This window comes from Sesamum indicum, linkage group LG3, assembly GCF_000512975.1.
Source record: "Sesamum indicum cultivar Zhongzhi No. 13 linkage group LG3, S_indicum_v1.0, whole genome shotgun sequence".
Classification (NCBI taxonomy): Eukaryota; Viridiplantae; Streptophyta; class Magnoliopsida; order Lamiales; family Pedaliaceae; genus Sesamum; species Sesamum indicum.
In genome coordinates, this window is record NC_026147.1 from 17,015,417 (window position 1) to 17,041,560 (window position 26,144).

The 26,144-nt window shown below is 32.9% G+C and overlaps 3 protein-coding genes and 1 non-coding gene across 5 annotated transcripts; 3 read left to right on the forward strand and 1 right to left on the reverse strand.

Moving 5' to 3' along the window:
* Nucleotides 3,577-5,872, forward strand: LOC105158625 (late embryogenesis abundant protein 1). Its single transcript, XM_011075436.2, has 3 exons — nucleotides 3,577-3,710; nucleotides 4,650-4,784; nucleotides 5,477-5,872. The coding sequence occupies exons 1-3, from the start codon at nucleotides 3,663-3,665 to the stop codon at nucleotides 5,555-5,557; spliced, it is 264 nt and encodes an 87-aa protein (XP_011073738.1). The 5' UTR covers nucleotides 3,577-3,662; the 3' UTR covers nucleotides 5,558-5,872.
* TRNAM-CAU lies at nucleotides 7,222-7,295 on the forward strand. The gene has a single exon. It is a non-coding gene; the product is annotated as a tRNA-Met (tRNA).
* On the forward strand, nucleotides 8,827-10,471 carry LOC105158626 (ABA-inducible protein PHV A1). The gene is made up of 3 exons (XM_011075437.2): nucleotides 8,827-8,951; nucleotides 9,609-9,743; nucleotides 10,125-10,471. The coding sequence occupies exons 1-3, from the start codon at nucleotides 8,904-8,906 to the stop codon at nucleotides 10,203-10,205; spliced, it is 264 nt and encodes an 87-aa protein (XP_011073739.1). The 5' UTR covers nucleotides 8,827-8,903; the 3' UTR covers nucleotides 10,206-10,471.
* On the reverse strand, nucleotides 13,896-15,642 carry LOC105158627 (histone-lysine N-methyltransferase, H3 lysine-79 specific-like). 2 transcript variants are annotated; one of them, XM_020692831.1, is made up of 2 exons: nucleotides 15,119-15,642; nucleotides 13,896-14,269 (listed from the first exon to the last, which is right to left on the reverse strand). In XM_020692831.1, exons 1-2 carry the CDS (start codon nucleotides 15,540-15,542, stop codon nucleotides 14,073-14,075), a joined length of 621 nt encoding a protein of 206 aa, XP_020548490.1. In that variant the 5' UTR covers nucleotides 15,543-15,642; the 3' UTR covers nucleotides 13,896-14,072. The 2 variants fall into 2 exon arrangements, with proteins under 2 accessions (XP_020548490.1, XP_011073740.1); XM_011075438.2 differs by having other exon boundaries at nucleotides 13,896-14,296.

The window sequence follows — 26,144 nt, forward strand, 5'->3', positions numbered from 1 at the left end:
TTTCATGAAGAAGAAGAGTAAGAGGGCTTTTGAGGATTTCAATATTCTGTATATCTCAGTAAAGGAAGAGCACATCTATTTATACGATCCAGAGAAGAGGTGAGAATGGAAGGCCATAGAGGCTTTCCTTAAACCATTGGATTGGTTTAGGAAAGGGGCCATGGAAACCGGTCAGAGAGAACGGAAGAAATTACAGAGAGATTCTGGAGAAGCAGAAGCAGACAACGCAAGAGAGAAATGAGGGTTATGGCAACGCAATGAGTATATAAGTACCTGGTAAGTGGGTCGTGTCATGGGCCAGTAATGTGGGTTGCCAGGTGGACTGGGTGTTGGATTTTTAACTGGGCCTACCAAAAATAAGGTCATGGGCCATAAATATAACAATAAGGTTAGATGCCATGGTTGTGGTTGGTTTTAGATATGTTTTAAGATTATGTTAAATGGCTTGTGCGGGGGTGTAGAATATGTAAGAACCCAATTTTCATGTATATTGTGATTGTGGAACATTTATGAAATGGTTATATCTTGAAATATGTTCATTTTGCTACCTTAATTTTAAAAGAATGAAATACAAAAGTTACATGCACAAGGACAAACATGCTTTGTTAACATTTCATGGACAAACAAGCCAGAAGTGCTAGTCTTTCAAACACAGTAGGGCTGGTCATTTACTGGACAAAAGCTGAACTAGAGTGAGTGTTCAAACACTCAAGATGCCTGTAGAATAAGCCATATATAGTTTTAGTAAGCCTTCATGGAGGTCGGAATAAGACATTGTTGATTGAAACAATGACATCAACTACAAGCTTGGTTTTTACTTGAGTGTTGTCTGTGGCAAGACTTTCCATTGGATTGATCTAAGACATACCCTCCTACCCATTTACCAAAAAAGTACAAATGTGTAAGTATAATACAAGTCAGCCACAACTTTAAAACGTGAATTGACATTTACCTCTAATTTTTTTTACTCAAACCAATGGTCAGGACATCAATACTTTTTCTAAGTTGTTTAAAGATTTTGGACTTGTCTTTTTTAGTATCCTTCTCGTTTTCCTATCAGTTAATCACCTCTCACTGTGCATTTTAGTTTCTGGAGAAAAGTAGATACCACCGCTTGGAATTTGTTTAAGCCTGCCATCCTAGGATCACATTATACGTAAATGGCTCATCAAGCAAGAGCTATTTCAGCATTACCGTTTTCCTATGGGGGTCGTCTCATAAGGATGTCGGTACATCAATAGTTCCCAAAGGCATCAACCCTCCAAAACCTTTTAAAGGGATCGATACCGGCTTTAAAGTTACAAAATCTAAATCCATTCTCTTCAACACATCCAATAAGATAATGTTGATGGAATTTTCATTATCTACAAGCACCTTCTTTATCTGGAATTAGCCACATCCATGGATATGATGAGAGGATCATCCTTTGGTCTTTCCACCCCATGATGATCACTGTCATCAAAGGTTATTAGATTAGTTCTTTGCGTTTTATGTATCGCCAGGATGAGTCCGCTCTGGTTTGAAGCCCTGGAGTATCTTTTCCTTGCGTCCTAGAGTTTCCCGATGTGGGTCCTCCTAAGATGGTATTTATGACATCTCTTCTTGGTTGGTTATCATCAACCCCCTTTCTTTCGGAATCGTTAACTATTTCTTGCCTTCCTGGGAGTCTTATAAGATTGGTGTTTCCCTCTCGTGATTGACTCATTTGCCTCAGCTGGAATTTTGTACTACTCTTATACCAAAGAGGTCAATCTCTCAATCTCATCCTTCAACTGAAAGCATTTTTCTGTGTCATGCCCTACATCTCTGTGGAAGTAACAATACTTGTGGTATTCCTACGAACTTGGCCTTCGTTCATGGGTGCTGGAGACCTTACTGCTATTTTCTTTGGCCATCAGGGCTCTCCCCCTTCGTGCATTGAGGGGTGTATAGGTCGTGAACTTCCCCACATGGGGTGGCCTCTTGTCCCTTGCATATCCTCCTATCCCATGGGAGCGTTCATTGTAGTTGATAGTTCATAAAGTTGCATGATGTGTTCTAAGGATAGTGCATGCTCTTGGGAGTCCTTACACCCATCATATTTGGGAGATTTGGGATTTTAAATCACCTAAGGGCTAATTCTGCCACAAAAGAGGACCCCCTTCTCCTCATTGGATATAAACGACTCACTTCTCATTCCTTATACAAGAGGTTCCTAAGGCTCCCATGAACCCCCCCCCCCCCCCCCCCCCCCCCCCCCCCCCCCCCGGGGGGGGCTCATTCTCTTGTATCAGTGTTGTTCGTTGTAAATTTCCTCCTCAAATAATCTTCTCTGTGTGAAAGTTGTTTCTTTAGCGCTGGCTTCACTCTACTCTAGTGCCGCTTTAACAACGGTAGAGATAATATTCTGCAAGTCTTCCCTCATAAGTTGTATAAGAGCTCCCGTTCTTATCACTCCTAGAGTGCCCATTTCCTCAGGTGAGTTTCTCTCATTAGGAAATCGATCATTCGCTATACCGTCATGTATTATGTGCTCAAGGTTGTTTTCCACATATGGTGCCAAAATGATGGGGCTCGATCTCCAAATGTCATAAGTCATTAGACTCCTGGGCTTGAACGGATGAGAACAAGCTTGAGACTGCACAACAAAGAGGTTTACACTAGATTCGGTGTGAGTACTGCGACGTTTAAGTTAGGTCTTAGAAAGATAAATCATAAGTCAATATTATGGAATATATGAGTTTATCTAATGAATATTTACCTATATTTTCATAAATGCTGGGGTATATATACCGAGAACCACTTGTACGGATGACATATGTCCTCTTTGGTAATACCAACACGTGTTGCTCATCCATCCTCCTCAGCTGACTTGTGGACCTAAATGGGCCTTACTTTACCTATGGATCCGTGTCATCATCATTTGGGTTGTTTTGGACAATCTCATGTTTAGCACAAAGGTATTGATCTTTGCCAATTTTAATCACATCAAATTGGATTTCTCTTCTTCATTTATTTCATTTTAAAATTTACTAGCAGATAGGATTATGTATATGAAAAGTAATACAATAAATAAATTTGCATTTACCTACTCAAACTAGGAAATTGTTAATCTAATTCTCAAAAATAGTTTCATAACTTGCAGAAAGTTCCGTTTTCAGTCTACTAGTTAATAGAAAAAACTACAACAACCATTAATCTTTTTAGAATGGAGTGAAACAATTACATGCTCGCATGTAGTTTTTTCGATCAATTCTTATGAAAGTTGGTAGGAGAATGAAAAATGAGAGTTTTAGAAGTTATAAAACTATTTTTTAGAATTCTATAAAAACTTGGACTAAAATTATACAAAATCCAAGTTACGGAACGAAAAATATATAATTTCCCCCGTCCCAAAACTTATGATTAGAGATTTTTAAATCAATTATCTTAAAATTAATTGTATGACTCATGGAGAAGCACATCCAATGGCAAAACTTGGACATCAGTGCGTATTGCACAAGTCAAAGGCAGCAATTCACTCATCACCAGCAATTTCCTATACAAAATGCATGCAATTTGTTGCTGTTCTTTTATTAATCGACAACATTATAAATACTTCAAGAGCTCAAATAGTTAGATCGAGTCACGGTACATTCGAAACAAAAGCTTCAGTATTTCCCTACTCAAAACTTTCAAAGAAAATGTCGAGCAGCCAGTTCAATGCAGGACAAACCCACGGCCAGACTCAGGTGAATATTCATCTCACAATTGCATTATGAGATACTTAAATAGTATTTTCCGATTTTAAGCGAAACTGAAACCTCATGATTCTGAGGTCATCATAAGTTCGAACTCTACAAACGTGTGGGATGTTGTCCTACTTTAATAGTAGGCGTTGAGTAGATATAATTATCTGATATTGTTATTTAATATATGATTGTTATAGTTGTTAAATATACAGATTTCATATTATGATTGTAATCGGCTTATTCATAAAGAATAATAATGCATCGCTTTCACTTTAAAAAACATACATATTTTACATATCGCATTATACATCAAGTATGACTGAAAAAAGGGATAATTACACTCACCTCTCCTAAAGTTAGGTGTAATTATTACACGTAGGCTCACTGTGGTTTGGAAAATTACATCTAGCACCCCTGAGGTTTGCTTCCGTCTAACAAATAAGACTCTCAATTTAGTCAAAATTCATCGAATTTACTGATATTAATAAAAAAATTTTAAAAAAAATACTATATCTACCTCGGATTGACTTATTATTGATTTATTACATGTCAAATAAATATTTTATGATCAAATTACTCTCATACATCTTCACGTGTTAATGCAGAAAGAAAATTAAATCGGAAAAAAATTATTTAACTCGCAATAAGTCAGTACAGTAATAAGTCAATCGAAAGTAAATATCAATTTTTACTTAGTTTTTTTATTAGAATTAACAAATTTGGTGAATTTTAACTAGCGGATGGACTTATTGTTAGACAGAAGCAAACTTTAAAAATACTACGTATAATTTTTTTAATTATAAAAAATCTACATATAATTATATCAGATTTCACGAGGAGAGGGTGTAATTATTGCAAGACAAAAAAAAGGCGTTTATTAAGTAAAGAGATCATAGAGATGTGGTATACTTAACTTTATATGAATATACTATTGGGCAGGCAAAGGCAGAGAATTGGACGGAATCAGCTAAGAGCACAGCAAATGCGGCGCATGACAAGGCCTGCGATATGGCGGGTGATTCCCAAGGGCAGGCCCAGAGAAGCAAGGAGGAAAATGCTGGACTTCTTCAGCAGGTTCTTAACTTATCTTTCTAAACAAAATGTACAAAATAAACAAGGGATAATTACATCTAGATCCCTTTTAAAAACACAAATTACATTTTCTTTCAATTTTTTTTTGAAATTGTACTTATACTTCATTTAAAATTCAATCTGTACACCTAACACCATTTCATTCGGATTTGGACGAAAAATACTAACGTTAACAAGAAAATTCCATAAATTTTCAGTTTTGCCACTCGTTTAATATTTTCATGTATAGTTTTGTACTTATAATAAATAAATATAATATATATATATATATATATATATCTGTGTGGAGTAAGGTTAACATAATTACAAATTTTCTCTTATAGGCATGAACATGTTAAATGAGGGGTTACTAATGTCATCATTTTTCGTTCAAACCCTAACGAAAATAGTTCATGTGTAAAACAGTGAATTTTCGGATGGAGTGTAAGTGGAATTCTGAAACTTCTACGGAAGAATTAAAGTGCAATTCAATATTTTTACAGGAGGCCGAAGTGTAATCAACCCAAATAAAAAGTATTCGTATAATTTTTTTTTATTATGTTTTCAGTTGCTCAATCATGAAAGTTCATTTAGGAGTTGAATCAATATATGATTGAGTTTGATTATATATTTGTGTACAAATTTAGGGTAAGTGTATATAGTTTTGTTTCCTTAATTTGATTATTGTTGTGCAGACCGGAGAACAGATGGTGAACATGGCTCAAGGGGCCATCGATGGAATGAAGAACACTCTTGGGATGAATGACAAGAAGTGAAAGAAAGAATACTTAATGTCTTTTGAATTTCTTGATAAAGATTTATAGCTCCCAAGATGTAATAAGAAGAGCTTTTACAATCTCATGCTGTCATAAGATAGATGGATTTTAGGGTGTTAGCAATCTTTTTGTAGTGATAGAATTGTGTTCTAATTTTAGGATTCTATCACTGAATTCTTGTCATAATGTAATGTAATGATGTCGTAAAAACAATTCGCAACTTATTTATATATGTCTAATTAATTTGAGCATTTCGTCACTAGTTATGTATAACCTGACAAGTTCTTACATAACAAAAGGACTTAATTGATTTTATGACATGCGTCGTCTATTTAACGCCCATATTCAGGGAATGATGTTTTTCGTCTATAACTTAGGATCTTTCCGCTTTTGGCCTCATGGGTTACGGAATTTTCACTTTTAGTCTAATAACATCTAGAAAGTAGCACTTTTGATCAAATGAAACATTTTCGTTATATGTTTTAACGGGAAAAGAGCATGTGATCATTGGAACCTTTACATTTTTGGTTACATATGTTACAAGATTCTCACTTTTGATCTCATATATTTAATGATCATGTAGCTTTTTTCATTAAACATATACACCAAATTCTTTCACATTACTATACAAAGATGAAGATGAAAGATGCGTCTTAAGGATGTATATATATATATATATATATATATATATATAGAGAGAGAGAGAGAGAGAGAATTAAAATCTAATAAAATTCCTGTTAAAAAGACTGAAAAAGACCACAAGCTAATTATGGTTTTAAGACATGTTGATAGGCGAAAACAACGGTCGATTTTGATGTTGGTAAAATTTTTAATATACTTTTGTAATAAATTTGTCCTTTCACACATATATATATATATATATATATATTATATTAATATGTTGAATGCATTGTATAATAGAAATATTTTTAATAAGCAATTTATAAAATATTTTATACGTTATTAAAAAAGAATAAACGAGAAAATTTATTTCTTATTATTAATTCAAAATAATATTTTGAATTAATAAAAAAAATGATACTTGATAAAATACACCCTAGAATAAGAATTTCTATGGAATCACTATTTTTTTTTTTTTTTGCCTATACCAATCATATTTATATCGGAACGGACTTGAGAATGCCAATTCCATTTCTATACACCAATTCTGGCCTTCGTTTCATAAAACAAATATCTTGAAATCTTGTGGGATACAATTTAGACTCCAAAAAGTTAAAAATTATAAAAAAAGTAAAATACTTATGTAGTAATTAATTTTATGAGAAAAATGGTAAAACTATTTCTTAAGTTGTTGAAAATGAGTTTTTTCTTTTTTTTTTTAACTAAGAGCGATGAATTATTATTAATTGAAATAAATCGATTACAATCGTTTCTGACGAATGTTAATATCAACAAAGATTATTACAACAATCATATTTTGATAAATAATATCGAATAAATTAAGTTTAACCAACACATACTATTATAGTAGACAATACCAATTATGCAGAAGAAATAGCATCCCACCCACACATATAGCAGAGTTCGAATTCATAAAGGGCCTCTTTACCATTCTGAATAAATGTACTATTCTATTTGTACAGATATGGTAGAGGGGCACATTCAATCCTTGTTTGCTATTAGTTTTGACCTCTTCTCTTCGGCGCGGGGTAGAGCAGTTTGGTAGCTCGCAAGGCTCATAACCTTGAGGTCACGGGTTCAAATCCTGTCTCCGCAACATCTTTTTTTATTTTATACTTTATCCAAAAATTTGAGGTTTGTCTCTGTTAACTAGTAATTAATTACTACCCTTTTTGGGGTGGTAGGAAAGGGAAAAAGGGGGGGTAGACTCACTGCACTATCACGACCAACTATACCCTCCTGCTTTCCAACTAGGAAATCAGTCGCTGCCATTGTATTCCGGAGTTTCTGCTTTACAAAACAAGGTAGCTCCATCTTCTATTCTTTTCCCTGGCGCAGCTGGGCCATCCTGGACTTGAACCAGAGACCTCGCCCGTGAAGTAAATCATCGCACCTACGGTCCATTATTGGGATAGGTGAATTCTTATAGATCTATCCCCCGAAGGAATCGGACATGATAATTTTTTATCATCCGGCTCGAGCAAGACTCAAAAGAACCTCTAAGATCATATGGCCTCAGCTGAAAATAAATGATTTAAAAATTTTAATTAAAAATGATCTAAGTAAAAATGCGTTATAAAGGATAATTACTTAAATTCCGTAATAAGCAATTTATTGATTATGAAAGTGTTTGTATGCAATAAATCAAACTTCGTATTACATTTTCTATACTCATACCAATTCTGAAAATTCATAGTTTAATTCCGTCAAACTAATAGCCTACTTAGCGGTAATGACCATTTCTGACCAAACACAAATAAAAAACGACCCAAATCAAAGAGAGTTTTAGAGGTCCAAATTCAACTAATTGGCTAACTATAGGGAAGAAAAATGCAATTATCCTAAGTTTACATCTCATTAAGTAAATACAAATTGGATGATAGAAATAAGGATGTCGCACTCCCATCTCTTGAGGTCCGATGTAATTACACGTACATTCTTTATAATTTAAAAAATTACATCTAACAACACTGAGGTTTGCTTTCGTCTAACAAATAAGTACTCCCGTCAGTCAAAATTCATTGAATTTTATGATAATAACAAAAAGTTGAATGAAAATTGATACGTATCCTCAATTAACTCATTACTAACTTATTACAAGTCAAATAATTTTTTTTCGATTAACTATTTTATAACGGTGAAGAAATACCTCATCACGTGCATCAATGCATGAAGTCGTATAAGGGTAATTTGGTCATAAAAAGATTTATTTGACTTGCAATAAATCAATAACAAATCAATCGGGGTTAAACAAATATCTTTGTTTATTTTTTTGTTAATATCAACAAATTCAGTGAATTTTGACTAACGGGAGGACTATTTATTAGATTAAAGCTAATTTTAGGAATGTTAGATATAATTTTTTGAATCACAAAGAGTCTACGTATATAACTATACCAAACTTTAAAGAAGAAGAGTGTAATTACCCCGAAAAATAAATGTGAATTGTATAATGCATGGAGAAGCACATTCTACGCCCAAACTTGGACATTAGTGTGTAATGCACAAGTCAAAGGCAGCAATTCACTAATCACCAACAAATGTAAATGCCACTCCTCATTTTTCCATTACTCAATCACATTATAAATATCTTAAAAAGTTGAAAAGATTTAAAGCAATACCAATACACTTACTTTCTTCTACAAATTATTTTACATTAAAATAAAAATCTTTAATAGTTTCTAAATTAAAAGTCTAAGAGAAGATGTCGAGTGCCCAATTCAATGCAGGACAGACACACGGCCAGGCTCAGGTATTCTTACATTGGCTGTTGTTCAGATTAATGTTAAAAAGACATATCTTTTTAATATAAGTTGCATCTATATATTTTAATTTCTTTTTGCTACATATTTGAGAGGTTTAAATATTTTCGATCCTGTAATTTTGGCACTTTTAACATCTTTTATATTTTTAGGATTGTAAGAGTCATTTAACGTTTTAACATTCCGTAATTTTGGTCTTTTTGATGCCGAATTTTGTAAAAGTCATCGGAATAAATCATGTGTGTTTCACGTGGTTCATCAAATAAGAGTTTTGTTTTGATTGATTCACTTTTGCCAATACGGGTGAAAAATTAAAAAAAAAAAATGACATGGTACGTGATTTACTCCGATAACTTTGCAAAATCCAATACCCGAATGACCCAAATTACGAAATATCAAAAAATTACAAGACATTTTTGCAACTTATAGAAAGGTAACGGATAAAAATGTCAAAATCGATAGGGGAACATGATTTATTCCGGTAACTTTTGAAAAATCCAGCACCAAAACGACCAAAATTACAAACCCAAAACATATTAAACCTATTTGATATACTAAAAGGTCTACAAAAAGTTAGATGAAAAGGAATTTATGACATAAAATAGAAGAAATATATGATGTATATATGTGGTATTGGGGGTGGGCAGGGCAAGGCAGAAGAATGGATGGAGTCAGTCAAAGGCACAGCAAATGCAGCTCATGACAAGGCCTGCGATATGGCTGGCAATACCCAAGGCCAGGCTCAAAGAAGCAAGGAAGAAAATACTGCATTTCTTCAGCAGGTTCTCAACTTATCTTTCTACAATAATATTAAAATAATTAATTATTCACATCCCTGTAATATTATAAATGAGCACATTATCCTCTATATAAAAAAAAAAAAATAACGTAGCAACTTACCTCCCTGTACTGTTTTTAAAAATGCAGTAATTTATCCCCCTGTAATTTTTAAGTACAGGGAGATAAATTGCTATTTTTTTTATCATAGGAACGTAATTTGCTCGTTTACAATATCATATGGGGTAAATTGCATTAAACCCCTTTTTAAAAGTAGAAATTACTTCAGTAAGTTAATATACAAATGAGTTTGATTTTCTTTCTATTCGGATTTAACTTTATTATTTAGTATATATTGTTTACTTTCTTTATGGTTATATATACAGAAGGGAGAACAGATGGCTCATATGGCTCAAGACGCCATTGATGGTGTGAAGAACAGTCTTGGAATGGGTAACAATAAATGAAACAAGGCCGATGCTAAGTTTTCATCTTCGCTTTCTTTAGGAATTTTAATTAGTTTATAACAATATTATTTCAATTAATTGTCCTAAGGATGTAATAAGGGTTTTGACAATCTTATGCTATTGTAAGATAATTGCATGGTTATAGGTTGTTAGTATTTTTTTTTATTTATTTTAGGTAGTGATGAAATTTTCCTTCATTATTTGAGAATTCTATGTATTAGACATTTTCAAACGTAATAAATGAAAAAAAATATTTAGATGCTCTATTCAATCCTCGCATTTATTTTTTACTAAGTATCCAAATCATTTACTTTTACTATATCATCATGACGTTTGAGCTAATTTTAATTTTAAACATGACTTTGGAATGGCCGTGGAATGGGATCCCTTCCATCATAATAGACGGTGTTCCTAATTATTTGAAATGGATGGGCCAGGATCCTTCCTAATTAGTAACAGTTTTTGTACCACTTGTTCATATAAATTCCTAATTACGTCTGACTATCTAAAAATATAAGTTTTTTTTTCGGAATATTTTTTGTTTTGGAATGATTTTAATTTTTGTACATATTTTGAAAAGGCATTGTAACACTATGTACATAAATTTGAATGTGAGAAAGACATATATTCCCACTAATTTAGAAATACATTTTGGCACGACTTTTGTATGTCCGAGTGATACATTTTGGAATGGGCACTGAATCATAGTTTGAACCTTCAATTGGAATATACTTTAAAATGCCTTTATCCTTTGTTTGGAATACATATAGGAACTGTTGCATGTTTTGAAACGATTTTTGCACCATTATTTTCTACAAGATTTAAGACATTGTTTTAAAACAGTTCATACAATATTTAGTCATTAAATTTGTAATGATATATTTTTTTTATTTAAACACATTCACAAAATGTAAAAAAGCCCATTCCCAATTTATATATTTATTAAAAAATATTTTAAATTTTAAAATAATAATTTTATTATTATAATTAATTAGTAAAATTAATTATTTTATTTTAATTTGATTTATTAAATAATATTAAATTATGGAATGTAATTAACATTACAAATGGATAATTGCTAAAAAGTATTATATTAATATAAAAAAATTGTATGTTTACAAATATAAAAAAAAAAACCCTAATCTACACTTGCCCCTTTCATCGGCATGGTCCATCTCATCATTGTCTAGGGCAAAAGAGTCCGCCGAAGGCTGTGATGGGTGGTTACGTTAGGCGCTGGGTTGTGAGAGGCCGACAGTCAAGGCGTTGGCTTGCAATATGATGAGTGTCGAAGTCACCAAAAATAATTCCTACTACACTTGTGAAAGTGGGAGTAGGGTCGATCCACAGAGATTGGCTTTAAGTTGATTTCTTTAAGAAAATAGAAAATAATGGGGGGAAGGTTGTGATAAATGAAGTGATCAAAAACTAAATAATTAAAAATATCTGATAGAGATATGAGAGAGATTTCCCGGTTAAGGCTAGGATTATGCTTGATTCTCGTGAGTTGATCATTGATGCAAGAATAACACATGTATGGACAAATAAACCAGTTATGGTCGTTGGTACGACCTAACAACCTCACCTTTCCTTACCTTTTCGTTAGCGCAGGTACGACCGTTGGCTAGATCTCTAATTAACAGACAACCTTGGGAACGTCCACAAGATTTAATCTATTAACAGCATTAAGAATTAGAAAGGCCTGATTCTAATCAACAAACTCCTACGAGGACAATTCGTTTAAACTAGATCATGCATTCCCCATAACATAATTAAATACTGTGACATAACTAATCATGATACGTTGCCACTAAGTATTGAACTAAATAAACAATTACACGGATTTATAAAGTTCAATTAAGCTAAGCAACCTTCTTGATAATGAACAACCGGCCGAATCATTCATAAATCAGACGTTTGTAATTAAAGCACAGAGAATAACATGAATATTTGTTTGACAAGTGTAGAACGCAGATTAGATCTCACAACATAATGGGAATCAAGCAATCACCATACCTTAACCAGAAAATTAAGGAATTTAGCCGGACATATTAATAAAAGAACACACTAGAAAGTGGAATTCCATTAATTCCGGTAGTAGAATAAAATTAAAGAGAAGAGATGAACAGAGAATTCTATAGAGTTCTAACATAAAAAGCTGAACGTCTTCTAATGAAGAGATCCCCCTATTTATAATAAAAGTCCCCTATGAATCTAGACGTAGTGGGGGGATAGATACGTGATAAACTCTAAAAAGGTAAATAAATTACAAGAGATAAGCTTTAAAGAATCCTTTCTAAATCTAAACACTTGATTCCTTTATCTCTTGGGGAAATCGCTCGTGCTTATCCTTATCCCGAGTTGACTACTCCACTAAGCGTGGGCACGCTTTGTCAATTCTGCAGAAATTTCCTTGTAATCTTCCTTTTTGCTGAATATGCAATAAAATCACATAATTAGGAGTATTTTGGCTTAAAAAGAAAGATTAAATCGCTATAAAATCATGATAATTGCAGAGTTATCACAATAACTTCATCATGCTTATCATGTTGACAATCATTATCTCCAGCTGGACCATCCAATCCTCCATGTCTGGGCGTGGCGGTGGTAGTAGCGGTAGTGCTGGTAATGTGTAGGTGGCTCGAGGCGTGGACCTCAAAATCAAGATCAAATACACGGTCCTTGCTCTTGCCCCCGTCAGCTGCCAGCCATAGTTGTTACTCGATCATTGCCGCCTAGCCCTCCAATGAGGGTAGTGTATCTTGGCAATCGGTTAGTGCTCCAACAGCTTTTGAAATGTCTCCCACGAAACAAACAAAAATATTAGTATTAAAAAAAATTAAACAACATAAGAGAATACATTACTGTAATACAATATTTTATCATTCCGCCTTTTTTACAATAGTAGGAACACAACTTGTAACACAATGATTGAAATAATCGTTGTAACGGTTCAGCCGTTCCAAAAATTAAGAATGAAATATAAGAGGATTGTGACGTCAATATAAAAATACTGTGTGCTGGGTTTTTTCTAAGTGTCCTATGTGGCAAGAATTTTTTTTTTTTTTCATTTTTGGCTTTGTCAGAGAAGCCAAATTCTAAAATCCTTAAAAACGCCAACTTAGCACTTACTGGTCAAGTTTCGGGACTGTGGCTAAGTTCTCAAATCCCCTGCCACCTCTCCTACGCGCAAAATATATATATATATGATCAAAATTGTAATCAAACATATTTATATTATGTTAAAGCTCAAGAGAGCTTCTTACCGTTTACCCTTTATTTTGAAAAGAAGTTATCAAAGTGTTTAAATAAATAAAATAAATTCATGGAGCTTATACATAATTTGTTTCTAATGACTAATTAGTAATTAATTTGAAAAATATCGAACCAATTTATTAAGATTTTTAAAATAAATGGGGTCCCCATACTTTTCCTAGAGAGCTTATATGAGCTCCTAAACTTTTATTTTCTAATCTTATCAGTTTCTTACACAAAATAAAACTATCAAACACTTGGCAACTTCCCATTAACTCATAAATATTTTATACGATATTTTAAAAAATTTATAAGCTCATTCAAACACTCTCTTAATCAAGTCAAAGATCTACTCAAGGAGAAGACAAGTAGACCTACGCGAGAAAAATGAGATTTAATTTCTTTTTGTATATTGATTTGGCATACAGTAATATGTATATATATATATATATATAGTTGCTGATCTGCTGGTTCATGATGCAAGAATCTTGCACACTGGCCTAAATGACGAGGGCCCTTAATTAATTGACAACCCCACAAAACAACCTTGTACTGATTACTCTAATAAATTGACAATTAGCTTATAATAATATATGTTGTCCGATCGAGAGATCAAAATTCCTGGATTGACCTCTTGCCAGGCTTTGTTCCTCTCTTTTTATGGCTCATTATCCTCAGGCTTTGTCTCAATATGTCCACCTCTCTCTCTCTCTTGAATTCTTGATCTTCCATTGAAGCTAACTTTGCTTGGAGAAGTTCAATTCTTTCTTCCTTTGCTTGCAGCTCCTTCATCACCATCTCTTCTTCATCTGTCTTCCAACACATCAGTCTTTCTTCTACGGAAACAACAGCACACAAAACATCAAGAAGACAACACAATCCCCTTCAAGGAAGAAAGATTAATTACACTACTAGTACCTCAATTGTAGTCAAATTGCAGAATTTGTCCATACTTTTTGAGTAATTACATAAACAACCCTTATGCATGATGTTTTCATTGTGTACAAAAACAGCTGGTATAAACATCACCAACCAATAATGATGACCGCGTGTAATAATTCAAAGCAAATACTTCTGTAGTTAGGCGATCATGAGAGTAGTCATATGTAATCGTCCCTGTGCTTATAAGAAAAAAGAAACTAAACTCAACCTTCTCCAAAGAAAGAAGATTTTACTTAAGGATCCTGTAATTACACTTTCAAACCCTCAATTATTGACAAATTACAAATTCCACCCTTACTTTTTATTTAATCACAAAAAAAAAAAAAACTTTATGGGCGATGTTATAATCATACACAGAAAGCAACTATCACTATGATAAAAGCATCACCGACAATCAAGAGTTAATTACCTGCATGATTAGGGAAAATGCCAGTAATATTGAAAATGAGCAAATTAGCCTCTTATAAAAATAAAATAGCAATTTACTTCTCTATATAATCTAAAATACAACAATTTACCTCCTTATGTTTTTAAAAAAGTATAGGAGGTAAATTGTTTTATTTTTTTTTAATAGAAGGATAATCTGCTCATTTGCAATATCACATAGATAAATTGCTTTTCAGCGGGCATAATCATTCAAACAACTGCAAACATCTACATAAACGCGATCATCCCTAACACAGCTAAAAAGAAACGAGAAACTACTATAACCGAACCTTGATGCGTCCTGCTAATGAGATCATCAAGCTCAACCTTGATAGCAAAATAGAGCTGCTTCCACTTCTCCAACGTCTCGTCCCTCCTGGCTTGCTCCTCCAGCACGCAGCAGCCCTCCATGCACCGCAGCCGCTCTTCTTTCTCCTCGACGACCCTGCCGAGTCTCCTCAGCTCATCTTTCAGCCTCTTCCTCTCCCTCCTCCACTCCGCCTGTCTCAAAGCCAACACCATAAGCTCGCGCTCGTAAACTTGGCTCTCTCTCTCTCTCATGCACATCATCTCGTTGATTTCACCTTGGAGAACCCTCACCTTGCTCTTCAACCCCTCCACCACCCTCTCGCTCGCCCTGCTGCTCTTCTCTTTCGTTTGACAGCTCCCCATGTTGTAATTCTTGAATTTCAGGTGAGGAGAGCGTGGTGACATTTATATAAGTGTGTGTGTGTGTGTTGTGTCATAAAGTGAGAATGTTGAGTACATTATTATGAGGTGTGCAATAATTGAATGAAATAAACTTATAAGGCTACTGATCTCTGATTTCATTGTCTTTAATTTGTATGTGGGGACTTTATATACTACTAAAAAAATGGAATTCTTATATAATTTATCCTATGTGATATGTAAAAATGAGTAAAAAAAAATTATAAATTAGTAAATTATATCACTATTTAAATTATTACTAGGGGGATAATTTGTTTTATTTTTTAAAATATATGGGATAATTTGTAAAAAGAAATTCATAATAATTTTTTGCTCGTTTCATTTATCACAGAGGGATAAATTGCATTCCCAAAAAACAAAAAATGTGATATTAGTGATAAAAATATCAAGTAAATTCCAACTACTTTAGTAAATCTCGATTATTTTCATTCTCAATGTGTGAAATTATTAAAATTAGAGGATAAAATTATCAAAATAGATTCGTACAAGATTAAGATTATCACTTTAAGTACTTAGGGGATCAAAATTGCAATTTTCCCCATATAAATCCATAGAATCGAAGTTAACAATTACTACATGAATTTAATTGATATATTTTATTTATAAATATATAGTTATAATCAAATAGATTATAAATACTATACCTAGAAATATTATACTTAGAAATATATCTTAAATGATAATAATTTTAATTTTATCATAATATAATTATTATTATTATTATTATAAATAAATGTACGTTAAATTATAATTAATGATAATTTTAATATCATCACTTGATTATTAATCTTGCGGCTAACATCTTTCTCTTCTAGTGTATTGTCGTACTATTTTTAAATCCAAATCCCATGCGAATCCTTATAGACCCTCGAACTAGGATATATAATTATTCAAACATGTAATAATTTACAATTCAAAAATCTGACAACTTTAGATTCAATTGTCATATTGAGACAAGTTTGAATACCCTAAATTAAATTCTTGTTTTCTTTCCTTTATTTTTTTTCCTTTCTCCTCAAAGACATTTACACCTATAATCAATATAGTCCCACTTTTAAATCAATTCTCATCCCTTAGCTTATAGTCTTTACACTTTTAATTCTATTAGTTACTGGGATTCTCATTTTTGGTCTTATAATTTTAGAAAAGTAACAAATTTAATCACACGACACTTTCGTCAGACTTTTCTCACGAAAAAGTCATGTGATTAATTAGCATGTTGCCGTTAAGTGCTAAGTCTAAAAACTTAAAAGCCACGTGGTCTTTTCCATTAAATATTTAACGGAAAGATGATACGGGATCAAAAATGCTATTATTTTTAAATTACGAGATTAAGAATGAGAGCTCCGTAACCAATATAATAGAAATCGTAAAGACCCTAAATTAGGGTCTACAAAAAATATTATTTTCACTTTAAAGCACAATCTAACTTAACAAAAAGAATGCGTAGCAATCAAACAACGATAGAATCACACAAAAACGTGACAGAAGATTTTAACATACCTAACAGGAGGGAATGGGGCCCAAGGCAAGCAAGGCTCCGGTTCACGAATGTGAAGCAATAGTGACCCCCACCACATAAATATATATGTATAAGTTGCAGTGTTATGGAAAGGGATTCTTGGTTAGATGAGATCATTTATGGGAGTAGCAAAGGTGCTCGTGAGGGGCTCCCTTTTGTCGTCTGTGGTGCCCCATAATATTTCATGAGAGTTGATTGAAATACCTAAAGCCTTTCACATGTACGTACATTATTTAGGTGGGATTTGGAGGTATTAGCTGATATTTGGTGTGTGTGTCAGCAGAATATGGCCCTACTGATTTTGCAGAGAATATGCATGCAAATATTTATGAGGTGACAAGGACTTGGACGTGAGGAGCATCCTATGCCTCACATGGGATGACTCCGTTTTCTTTTTTCTTTTTAATATGAAATTATTAAGGTTTAAGTTGAGCTCAATCGAAATATTTTTAAAATAAATAATAATATGGGCAAAGGATTCTTGGATATTGAGTTTCTTCTTAATTGGTCAAAATGAGCTTGAAATCAACATGTGAGATTATCCGGATAAAATTATTTCAACAATCGAATTAGTAAAGGTCTGAGGTTGAATGCTCTTATAAGTAAAGTACAATGAAAGTTTATTTTGTACTTAGTTTTTTTTTTATTTATTTAGAGAAAGTTGCTGGTGTTGTGGCAAAGTGTTTGGCTCGATCCCTGCCCAATTATTTCACTTCAAAAAATCATTTACAGTTTTAAACTAATAAGTACTAACTTATTATACTTGGGTTATTTTACTGAAGCACTATTTATAGATTTGCTCTAATGTATATGCCGTTATGGACACTTCCCAAACTAGGACACGTGGCTTTCATCCTTTGGTCATCCAATCGACGAATTTTTTAATCCAGTTGAATCGATTCGATCTGTTCTGATCCACTTCTTAAGCAAACCCACGCAAATCCCCTATCGTGTCAGGGGATTTTAGCTACTAGCAAGGGTAATTTGGTTATTTATTTTAATCAAATACTCTTGGGTTTCTATATATATATATATAGTTTTTTATTTTTGAGTAGTTATAGATTTCGATTCTAAATTATAATTATTTAAGATTGTTCAAATGTACTAATCAGCCTTTTGTGAAAAGTAGAAATTGGGGCTATTTTGTTGGCTTATTGCTTTAGGCGATTTCAATCTTTTTAAGATTAATTTCTATGGGAGCTAATTATTTTAAATCTGTTATGCTAAGATCAATATCTACATAATTGATTTTTCAAGAATTAGGTGAACCTTAACTTAAATTGTATCTACATAATAAACAATTGTTATTTAATTAGACAAACAATTATAATTAAAATAATTAAAAATTCATATGCTAGTGCGATTCAAATTCATAACGTTATATTTGGGAGACTCGTTTTTCCACAAAGTAGGGCTCATTGGCATTAAAGTCCTATGTAATTGAAAACGTGTTTGAGCTCAATTAGTTATTAAAACTCATTTGTTCACTTTTTTTCCCAAGTGTGAAAGTGCCTGACAAATGATCTTACTAATAAACAAAAATTAAATCTTCAAATAGCAGTGGCAAGAATATTACAAGGACATGCATAGTTCTTTCTTTCCTCCTCAAAAATGGGATTGTCATGGACAAGTACTGTGCTCTGACATTGGATGCAATTTCCTGACAACAACCTAATCTGTATTCTCTTAATATTGCCAAAATCTTATGTTGCCTGTAATTCATTCTGCCTGTAATTCATTCTGCCATTACAGCCAATCCATCGCAGGGCAATAAATTTGGAATATTTCTAATTAAAGGAAGTATGCTTCATAAGGATCTTTTATAGGCAACTGAGTTGCAATTCTGATTTGAAAAATTACTGACAAATAGAAAGTAATCATATAGACTCACCAGGTTGGTTTTGAACATTGATTTCTACAACAACCCATGTGGTTATATAGTTAGCATCTGAGGCCATTTATTCTTTTGGCGATGATTTGAATGGATATGGGATTTCCAAGTCCACATCACTGTGTTCTTTTTTTTTTTTTTAAAAAAAGTACAATTAGCCTATACGCATATGGAGGGGTTTGACATGACCTCTAAATTTATATGACCTCAATTTCGTCAACTAATATACTCCTCATATAGAAATGGAATGCAGAATTATATTAGCTGAATAACAGATTTTACCATGATTTGTTGTGTATTTTGATGAAATTCTTAGATCGACAATGGCAAAAGCTTGGAGGTAAATTTGCCTTTGAGTTAAGTTAGACAAACCCATTGTGGATGACGATGTAACAATACATATATTTGGATCAACTTTTCAGGTTTGGTTCCCATGAAAATTGTGAGAATTTTTTTCAAATAAGAAAGGCACATTGCACTACACTCAGAACTATACACGCCTATTTAAAACCTCTTCCTATGCAGAATATATGTGCGCTATAACACTCCTTGTGCAAATATCACCGTTATGGCACACCCAACTGGCATTATTGACTGTTTTACAGCCCACATTGGACTGAAGAAATGGAGCGTCCTCGATGTCCTAGTCGAGCAAATAGGAACCAAAGTCCATACTCTATAGGAACATGGAATCCATTTCGTATTTTGTGGCCTCAAGCCATTTTCCCAAATCGATGTTAGATATCACCTCCTGAAATGCCTTTTGGATCACTATCCAAATGATCGGTCAAAGCTAGCATACTCCTTTGGAGATTATAGCTGACCTTCTCAAGAGCTTGTGAACTGCAATTAAATGAAGTTGTGGGCATTTCAACTGCCTTATATGCAACACTCGACTTCTCGAGTTGCAAACTATCTCTTAAGTATTCTTTAAAAAATTTTATTTCCAAGAAGATTGATATGAGTGCATTTCATTATAATTTTAAGTGGTATTTTGCTATTTTTTGTAATCAAAATGATTCTAATCAAAGGTCATATTGCAACATTAGCTCATAATGGATCAATACTTGACATATTAGAAGGAAGAGTTAGGCGTGCCCTCCCCTAACCTTGCGGGAATGCTGCTGAAAAAGGAAGTTCAAGAAACAAAATTTGAAAAGATTTGAGGTGAACTAGGACTCCTTTGGCTGATTGAAAACTATCTTAGCTGGAAGAATTTGTTTAGGATATTAATTTTACTTCCTTAAGTCTTTTTAGTTTTATTAGGAATTTACCTTTATTAGTTTTAATAGGATCAAGTAACTAGTAGTATATATATTTGATGTAATTCACCATATAAACATCTTTTGATATCTCATTCTTGGGAGCATATTCTCTGCATTTTTTTATAATATTTTCTCTCCTTCTTTTAATTGTTCTCTCATTAGCATGCTAAACTAATTCTTTTAATTTCGGTTAAAGACTTGGTGAATACTTAATTTCAATGAGTTGTGAGATCTCATTTATAATTTCTACTTTCATTCATATTAATATTTGTGTTGTTCTCTGTGCTTTTATTACAAATAATCTGATTTATGAATTATAAGTAACGTTATTGATTATCAAGAATATTTTGCCTAGTCAATTGAACTTGCAAATCCGTAACTATTTGTTTTGTTCAATAACTATTGATAACGCATCATAATTATTATGTAGTTGTTTTCAATTATGTTGTAGGGAATGCACAATCTAGGTTAAATAAATCCTCTTAACAATTTATTGGTTAGAATTGTTCCTTTCTAGTTCTTAATGTTGTTGGTAAATTAAATCTTGAGAACGTTCCCAACTGATTAGAGATCTAGTCAACGAACGTTCTTGACTATCGACAAGGTAAGAAAATGTGAGATTTTTAGGTCGTACCAATGACCATAATCAATTTATCTATTATGAATTTGATGGTTGTCGAATCCACAGGGATTGGTTTTAAATTAATTCCTTCAAGAGTAAAAATAAAATAAAAATAAGGGGGATTTTTTATTGTGAAGAAGAATAAGAATAAAAATTAAATAAACTAAAAGGCTAATAAAAAGAGAAGAGTATTCCAGTTAAACACAGAATCATGCTTAATTCGACAGTCGATCATAGATACAAAGATAACAATCATTCATGATAGATAAATTAGTTATGCCCATTGATACGACCTAACGACCTCACATTTCCTTACCTAGTGGATAGTCAAAGAACGTCTGTTGACTAAATCCCTAGTCAGTAAACAACCTTGGGAACGTCCTCAAAATTTAATTTACCGACAACATTAAGAACTAGAAAGGCTCAATTCTAACCAATAAATTCATACAAAAATTTATTTAAGTTAGATTGTGCATTTCCCACAACATAATCGAAAATTTTTACATAATCAATTATGCTATGTTAACATTAGTTACTGAACGAAACAAATAATTACGGGTTTGCAAGTTCAATTGGCTACGCAAATATTCTTGACAGTGAATAACGGTACCTATCATTCATAAATCAAATTATTTGTAATAAAAATACAGAGAACAACACAAATATCAATATGAATGAACGTAGAAAGCATGAATTAGATCTCACAACTCATTGGAACTAAACATTCACCAAGTCTTTAACCGGAATGAGAGAACTAGCTAGACATGCTCATGAAAGAACGCATGAAAAGCAAAGTAAGAGAAAATATCATAAAAACGCAAAAAAATAGAGAGACGAGTATTCGGAGTCTGAAATTCTCAAGAGTTAAAAGTGTCTCTTAAAGTAAATTACATCATATATATATACTAATTAGATACCTAATTCTACTAGGATTAAAAAGGTAGATTCATAATTGAACTAAAAGATTAATGGAATACTCAACAAGTTAAAACTTGTGGCATTTGTACCTCTTTGGGTCACTTTATTGATGCATGTCCAACACTCCAAGAAGAACCCACCATACATGCCAATGCCTTAGGAGGATTCTCTGGACCATCACAAAGGGGACATGATCCCTTTTCTAATACATATAATCCCCAATGGAGAGACCACCCAAATTTGAGATATGGCAATCAACCTCAAAATTTTCAAAGACTTTCATACCAACAACCACCACCAGCTCCTCAATCTAATTCCAACTCAAGTATGTCTCTTGAGGACATGATGAAAACATTTGTTGGTAACACTCAATAATTTTAACAGGAGACTCGTACAAGCATCCAAAATTTGGAGTCCTACACTCGTACAAGCATTCAAAATTTGGAGTCCCAAATAATTCAGTTGGCATCACCTGTCAGTCATTTGGAATCTCAAGGTAAGTTGCCCTTCCAAACTATCATTAATCCTAAGCAAAGTGTTAGTGCTATTACCTTGTGTAGTGGAAAAGAGCTGCAAATAGAGGATGAAAATTCAGTTGTGCTTGGGCACGCACAGCAGGGCAAACAGAGCATGAATTCGAAATTCCTCCAACAAAAGCTGAAAAACCCAACCAAGTCAGCAAGGACACTCCCAAGGTGTTTGTGTCCAAACCTTCCTTCTCGAAGAGATTTGCCAGGTTTAAAAAAGATGACGAGGAGAAGGAGATTCTTGAAATTTTACGCAAAGTTGAGGTAAATATTCTCTTGCTCGATGCAATTAACAAATACCTCACTATGCAAAGTTTCTCAAGGAGTTCTGCACCAACAAATCCAAATTGAAAGGTAATGAAAGGGTAAGTATGGGAGAAAATGCATCTACCATTCTTCAAAGAGAACTACCTCCTAAATGCAAAGATCTGGGTACGTTTTATATCCCTTGAACAATTGAAAAGATTGGAATAGAAAAAGCTATGTGTAATTTGGGTGCTTCAATCAATGTTATGCCTCTTATTGTCTTTGAATCTTTGAATGTTGGCCCATTGAAATAAACAGGGGTTGTGCTTCAATTTGTTGATCGCTTCGTGGTTTACCCCCGAAGGAGTTCTTGAGGATGTACTTGTGCAAGTTAATGAATTGGTTTTTCCTGATAATTTTTATGTGCTTTATATGACGGGGAATAATTCTCTTAATTCCACATCCATCTTGCTAGGAAGACCATTCCTTAAAACCTCTAACTAAAATTGATATTGATGCTGGAATTCTCTCTATGAAATTTGATAATGAGATTATGAGTTTTAGCATTGGTGGTGTCACACAAATTCTAATGATATGCATTCTGTTTTCATGGATTTTATTGACCTTTTGGTGTGAGGAAATCCTATATTCGGTGGTGAGGTGGCATTTCAAGACGACAATCAATCAAAGCCTCCCTTGAGCCCAAACACTTACAAGAATAAAGTCTTTCATAAAAATATAAGTTTAAGGAAGAAGTTATCCATGGACCGCCAAGTTCTCCTAAATCCACAACCACCGGGTGCATTACATCGAAGAAGTGGATTCGGGACGTCCAACTTATTTGAGTTGAGGCACAACAACGTCTAGCCAAAGACGTTAAAGAAATGCGCTTCTTGGGAGGCAACCCATGTATTTTTTTTTTTTTTCTTTTCTCATTTTTTCTCTCATCTAGCTTCTGGTGAGTGTTGTGGCATCACTAACATCGATTTTTACATGTCACAGTGAACACAAAACAACCCTTCAGTTAGGCGTGTCCACGCATAACCCAACAACCTAATCTGTTGAGAGACAATTTTATCATGTTAAGTTAGGCGTACCCACACTTAAATCAACCAACTAATCTGTCAACAAGAGTAGTATATCACCTTGAGTTAGGCCTGTCCATGCCTAACTCAATAACCTAATCTGTTAATGCATCACACATCCACACATACTCACACTTTTTTTTTCTTTATTATTATTTACTATATATTTTATTATTAAAAAAATGCAAAAATTCAAAGCCCTAAATTCTCATCCCATCTTTCTCCTTTCCCCTTTTCAGCCAAATCCGCCTCTCTCCCAAAAGCATCCGTCAACCATCGCTGCTCCGCCGCTTCGATCACTGTTCCGCAAAGCCGCTGTTGTGGCTACTCTCGGTCTTGCCGTGCAGGTCCATTGCCCGACCCCCTTCAGTTTTCTCTCTTTTTCCCACACATCTATATTATCTTCTTTAATTTTTCATTTTCTTTCTTCTCCTCTCTCTGTCTATTCTTTAAATTTTCTTTCTCTCATATTTCACTTCTCTCTTTGACTAAAATAAGCAACAACAAATAAAGACATCCATGAAGATGGAGTCCAAGAAGGAACTTGGAGAGGATCATGAAGAAAAGAAGGATTACAAAAGGCTCATTCAATGTAATCTATTATATAATTTATAATAGCATAGGGCCTATTTTTAGAAAGACCAATGATCCACTGCGGTCTCAGAGGGTCGCATAGAAACGAGATTGTGATCATCCTAATAGGGGTATGCTAAGTTTATTGCATGTGATGCTATGCATTATTTATTGTTTTTGAAACAACAAACATGTATAAGGAAATATTTTTTTTTATAAATTTACCATAGTTAATTTTGCATGGCAAAAACATATTTTTACGAAAATAGAAAAAAATAATCATAATTAAATTATAATTCAAAAGAATAGAACAAAAATATCACAAAACCCAATCCTATGGTGTCGGGAGCATGCCGCCGGAACATTTTCAGCATGGCGACTGATTGTGCAGCACAACCTGGTTGTGCCCACACTACGTTGCCTGTCTTCCCCTCCATCCAGCCTCTCCTTCTCTCTCTCTCTCTATATATATATATAGATAGATATATATTTTAATTAAAAGTACATATATTGTACATATACTTTTACTTAAATTTTATGTAAGTATATATTACATAAATATACTATTTTATATCTAGGCCATTGATCTAGATGTAATTGAATCTTAGATTTAATAAGATCCAACGGTTGGATCTTATTAAATAAATATATAAATATAATATTATAATTTAAAATAAAAGACATTAAAAATAAAATGCACATGTACTGCACAAAAGTGCGCAAAGGGCTTAATTACTTTATCCTTAAAATTACAAGGAGTGTAAATTGCAGTTCTTTTTCCAGAAGGGGCTGTATTGCTTATTTCTAATATCACAGGGAGTAAATTACATTTAACCTAAGTTAGAATACATTCTTTATATTATCTTTTTTCTTAATAATAAAATTTAATGAATATAAATATTGTTGAAGTAAATTAATTAAGTTAACCTCAAGTAAGGCAAAAATGGACTTGCAACATATATACCATTTTGTCAAATAAATGGCCACTTATCAATTAAATAAATGATGAATTTTTGGGATTCTTGAATCAACCATTATTTCAAATCACTTCAAGAAAATCAAATGTGTAAATATATAGTACCAAAATTATTGGAGGTAAGTTAACTCATTATTTAGTCCAGAAAGCAATAAATTCTATTGAAAACATCTACTTCGGGGGATGAAATTAAATATTATATGCCTACTTTTAGAAGTAATATCAATTATGATAAATCCCTTATTTATATAAGTCTACTTTAGGGGACAACAAAATGTATAATATGTGATTATCGTTATTGAATAAATAATAATAAGAATAGCTATGGCATTGTATAAGTTAACAAATAAGAAATAATTGCGCCTAGAGAATTTTGACATTTCACCTTGATTGAGTGAGTGTCGTGTTAATAATGTATTATAAATTTAAAAAAAAATCTAAGTTTATTGATTCGTTCCTCCTAATTGTATAGGAAAAAAATAAGAGTAACTATTCTCTGTAGACTCCAAACCTCTTTTTCTTATTCTTAAATGCTTATTTTCAAATAAAGAACATGGGATCTATGAATAGACCATCAAAATATTGTTACAAATACTATTAAATATTAATAAATACAAAAACTATAGGGATAGAAAAGATTATACAAGCCGTATGGGGGAATATTAAGAGAGGATGTGCATTTGTATGTGATAAATATATATAGAAAAAATACAAGCAACTCCCTTGTGATATTGTAAGTGAGTAAATCACTCTTTTATAAAAAATTAAATAGTGATTTACCTCCGTATATTTTTCAAAATATAACAATTTACTCCCCTAAGATTTTTAAAATGAAGCAATTTATCTCCATGTATAAGGAGGTAAATTGATGCATTTAAAAAGTACAGGGGACTAAATTGTTATATTTTTTTCATAGGGGCTAACGTGCACATTTTTAATATTACAAAAGGTGAATTGCTATT

What these genes read in the sequence shown, in the direction of transcription:
- LOC105158625 (XM_011075436.2), top strand. Translation starts at nt 3,663, where the DNA reads ATGTCGAGCAGCCAGTTCAATGCAGGACAAACCCACGGCCAGACTCAG. An exon ending in AAACCCACGGCCAGACTCAG is followed by an intron (nt 3,711 to 4,649) that starts GTGAATATTCAT and finishes ACTATTGGGCAG; the next exon opens with GCAAAGGCAGAGAATTGGAC. An exon ending in ATGCTGGACTTCTTCAGCAG is followed by an intron (nt 4,785 to 5,476) that starts GTTCTTAACTTA and finishes ATTGTTGTGCAG; the next exon opens with ACCGGAGAACAGATGGTGAA.
- LOC105158626 (XM_011075437.2), top strand. Translation starts at nt 8,904, where the DNA reads ATGTCGAGTGCCCAATTCAATGCAGGACAGACACACGGCCAGGCTCAG. An exon ending in AGACACACGGCCAGGCTCAG is followed by an intron (nt 8,952 to 9,608) that starts GTATTCTTACAT and finishes GGGGGTGGGCAG; the next exon opens with GGCAAGGCAGAAGAATGGAT. An exon ending in ATACTGCATTTCTTCAGCAG is followed by an intron (nt 9,744 to 10,124) that starts GTTCTCAACTTA and finishes TTATATATACAG; the next exon opens with AAGGGAGAACAGATGGCTCA.
- LOC105158627 (XM_011075438.2), bottom strand. Translation starts at nt 15,542, where the DNA reads ATGTCACCACGCTCTCCTCACCTGAAATTCAAGAATTACAACATGGGG. An exon ending in CATTAGCAGGACGCATCAAG is followed by an intron (nt 14,297 to 15,118) that starts GTTCGGTTATAG and finishes TTGTTTCCGTAG; the next exon opens with AAGAAAGACTGATGTGTTGG.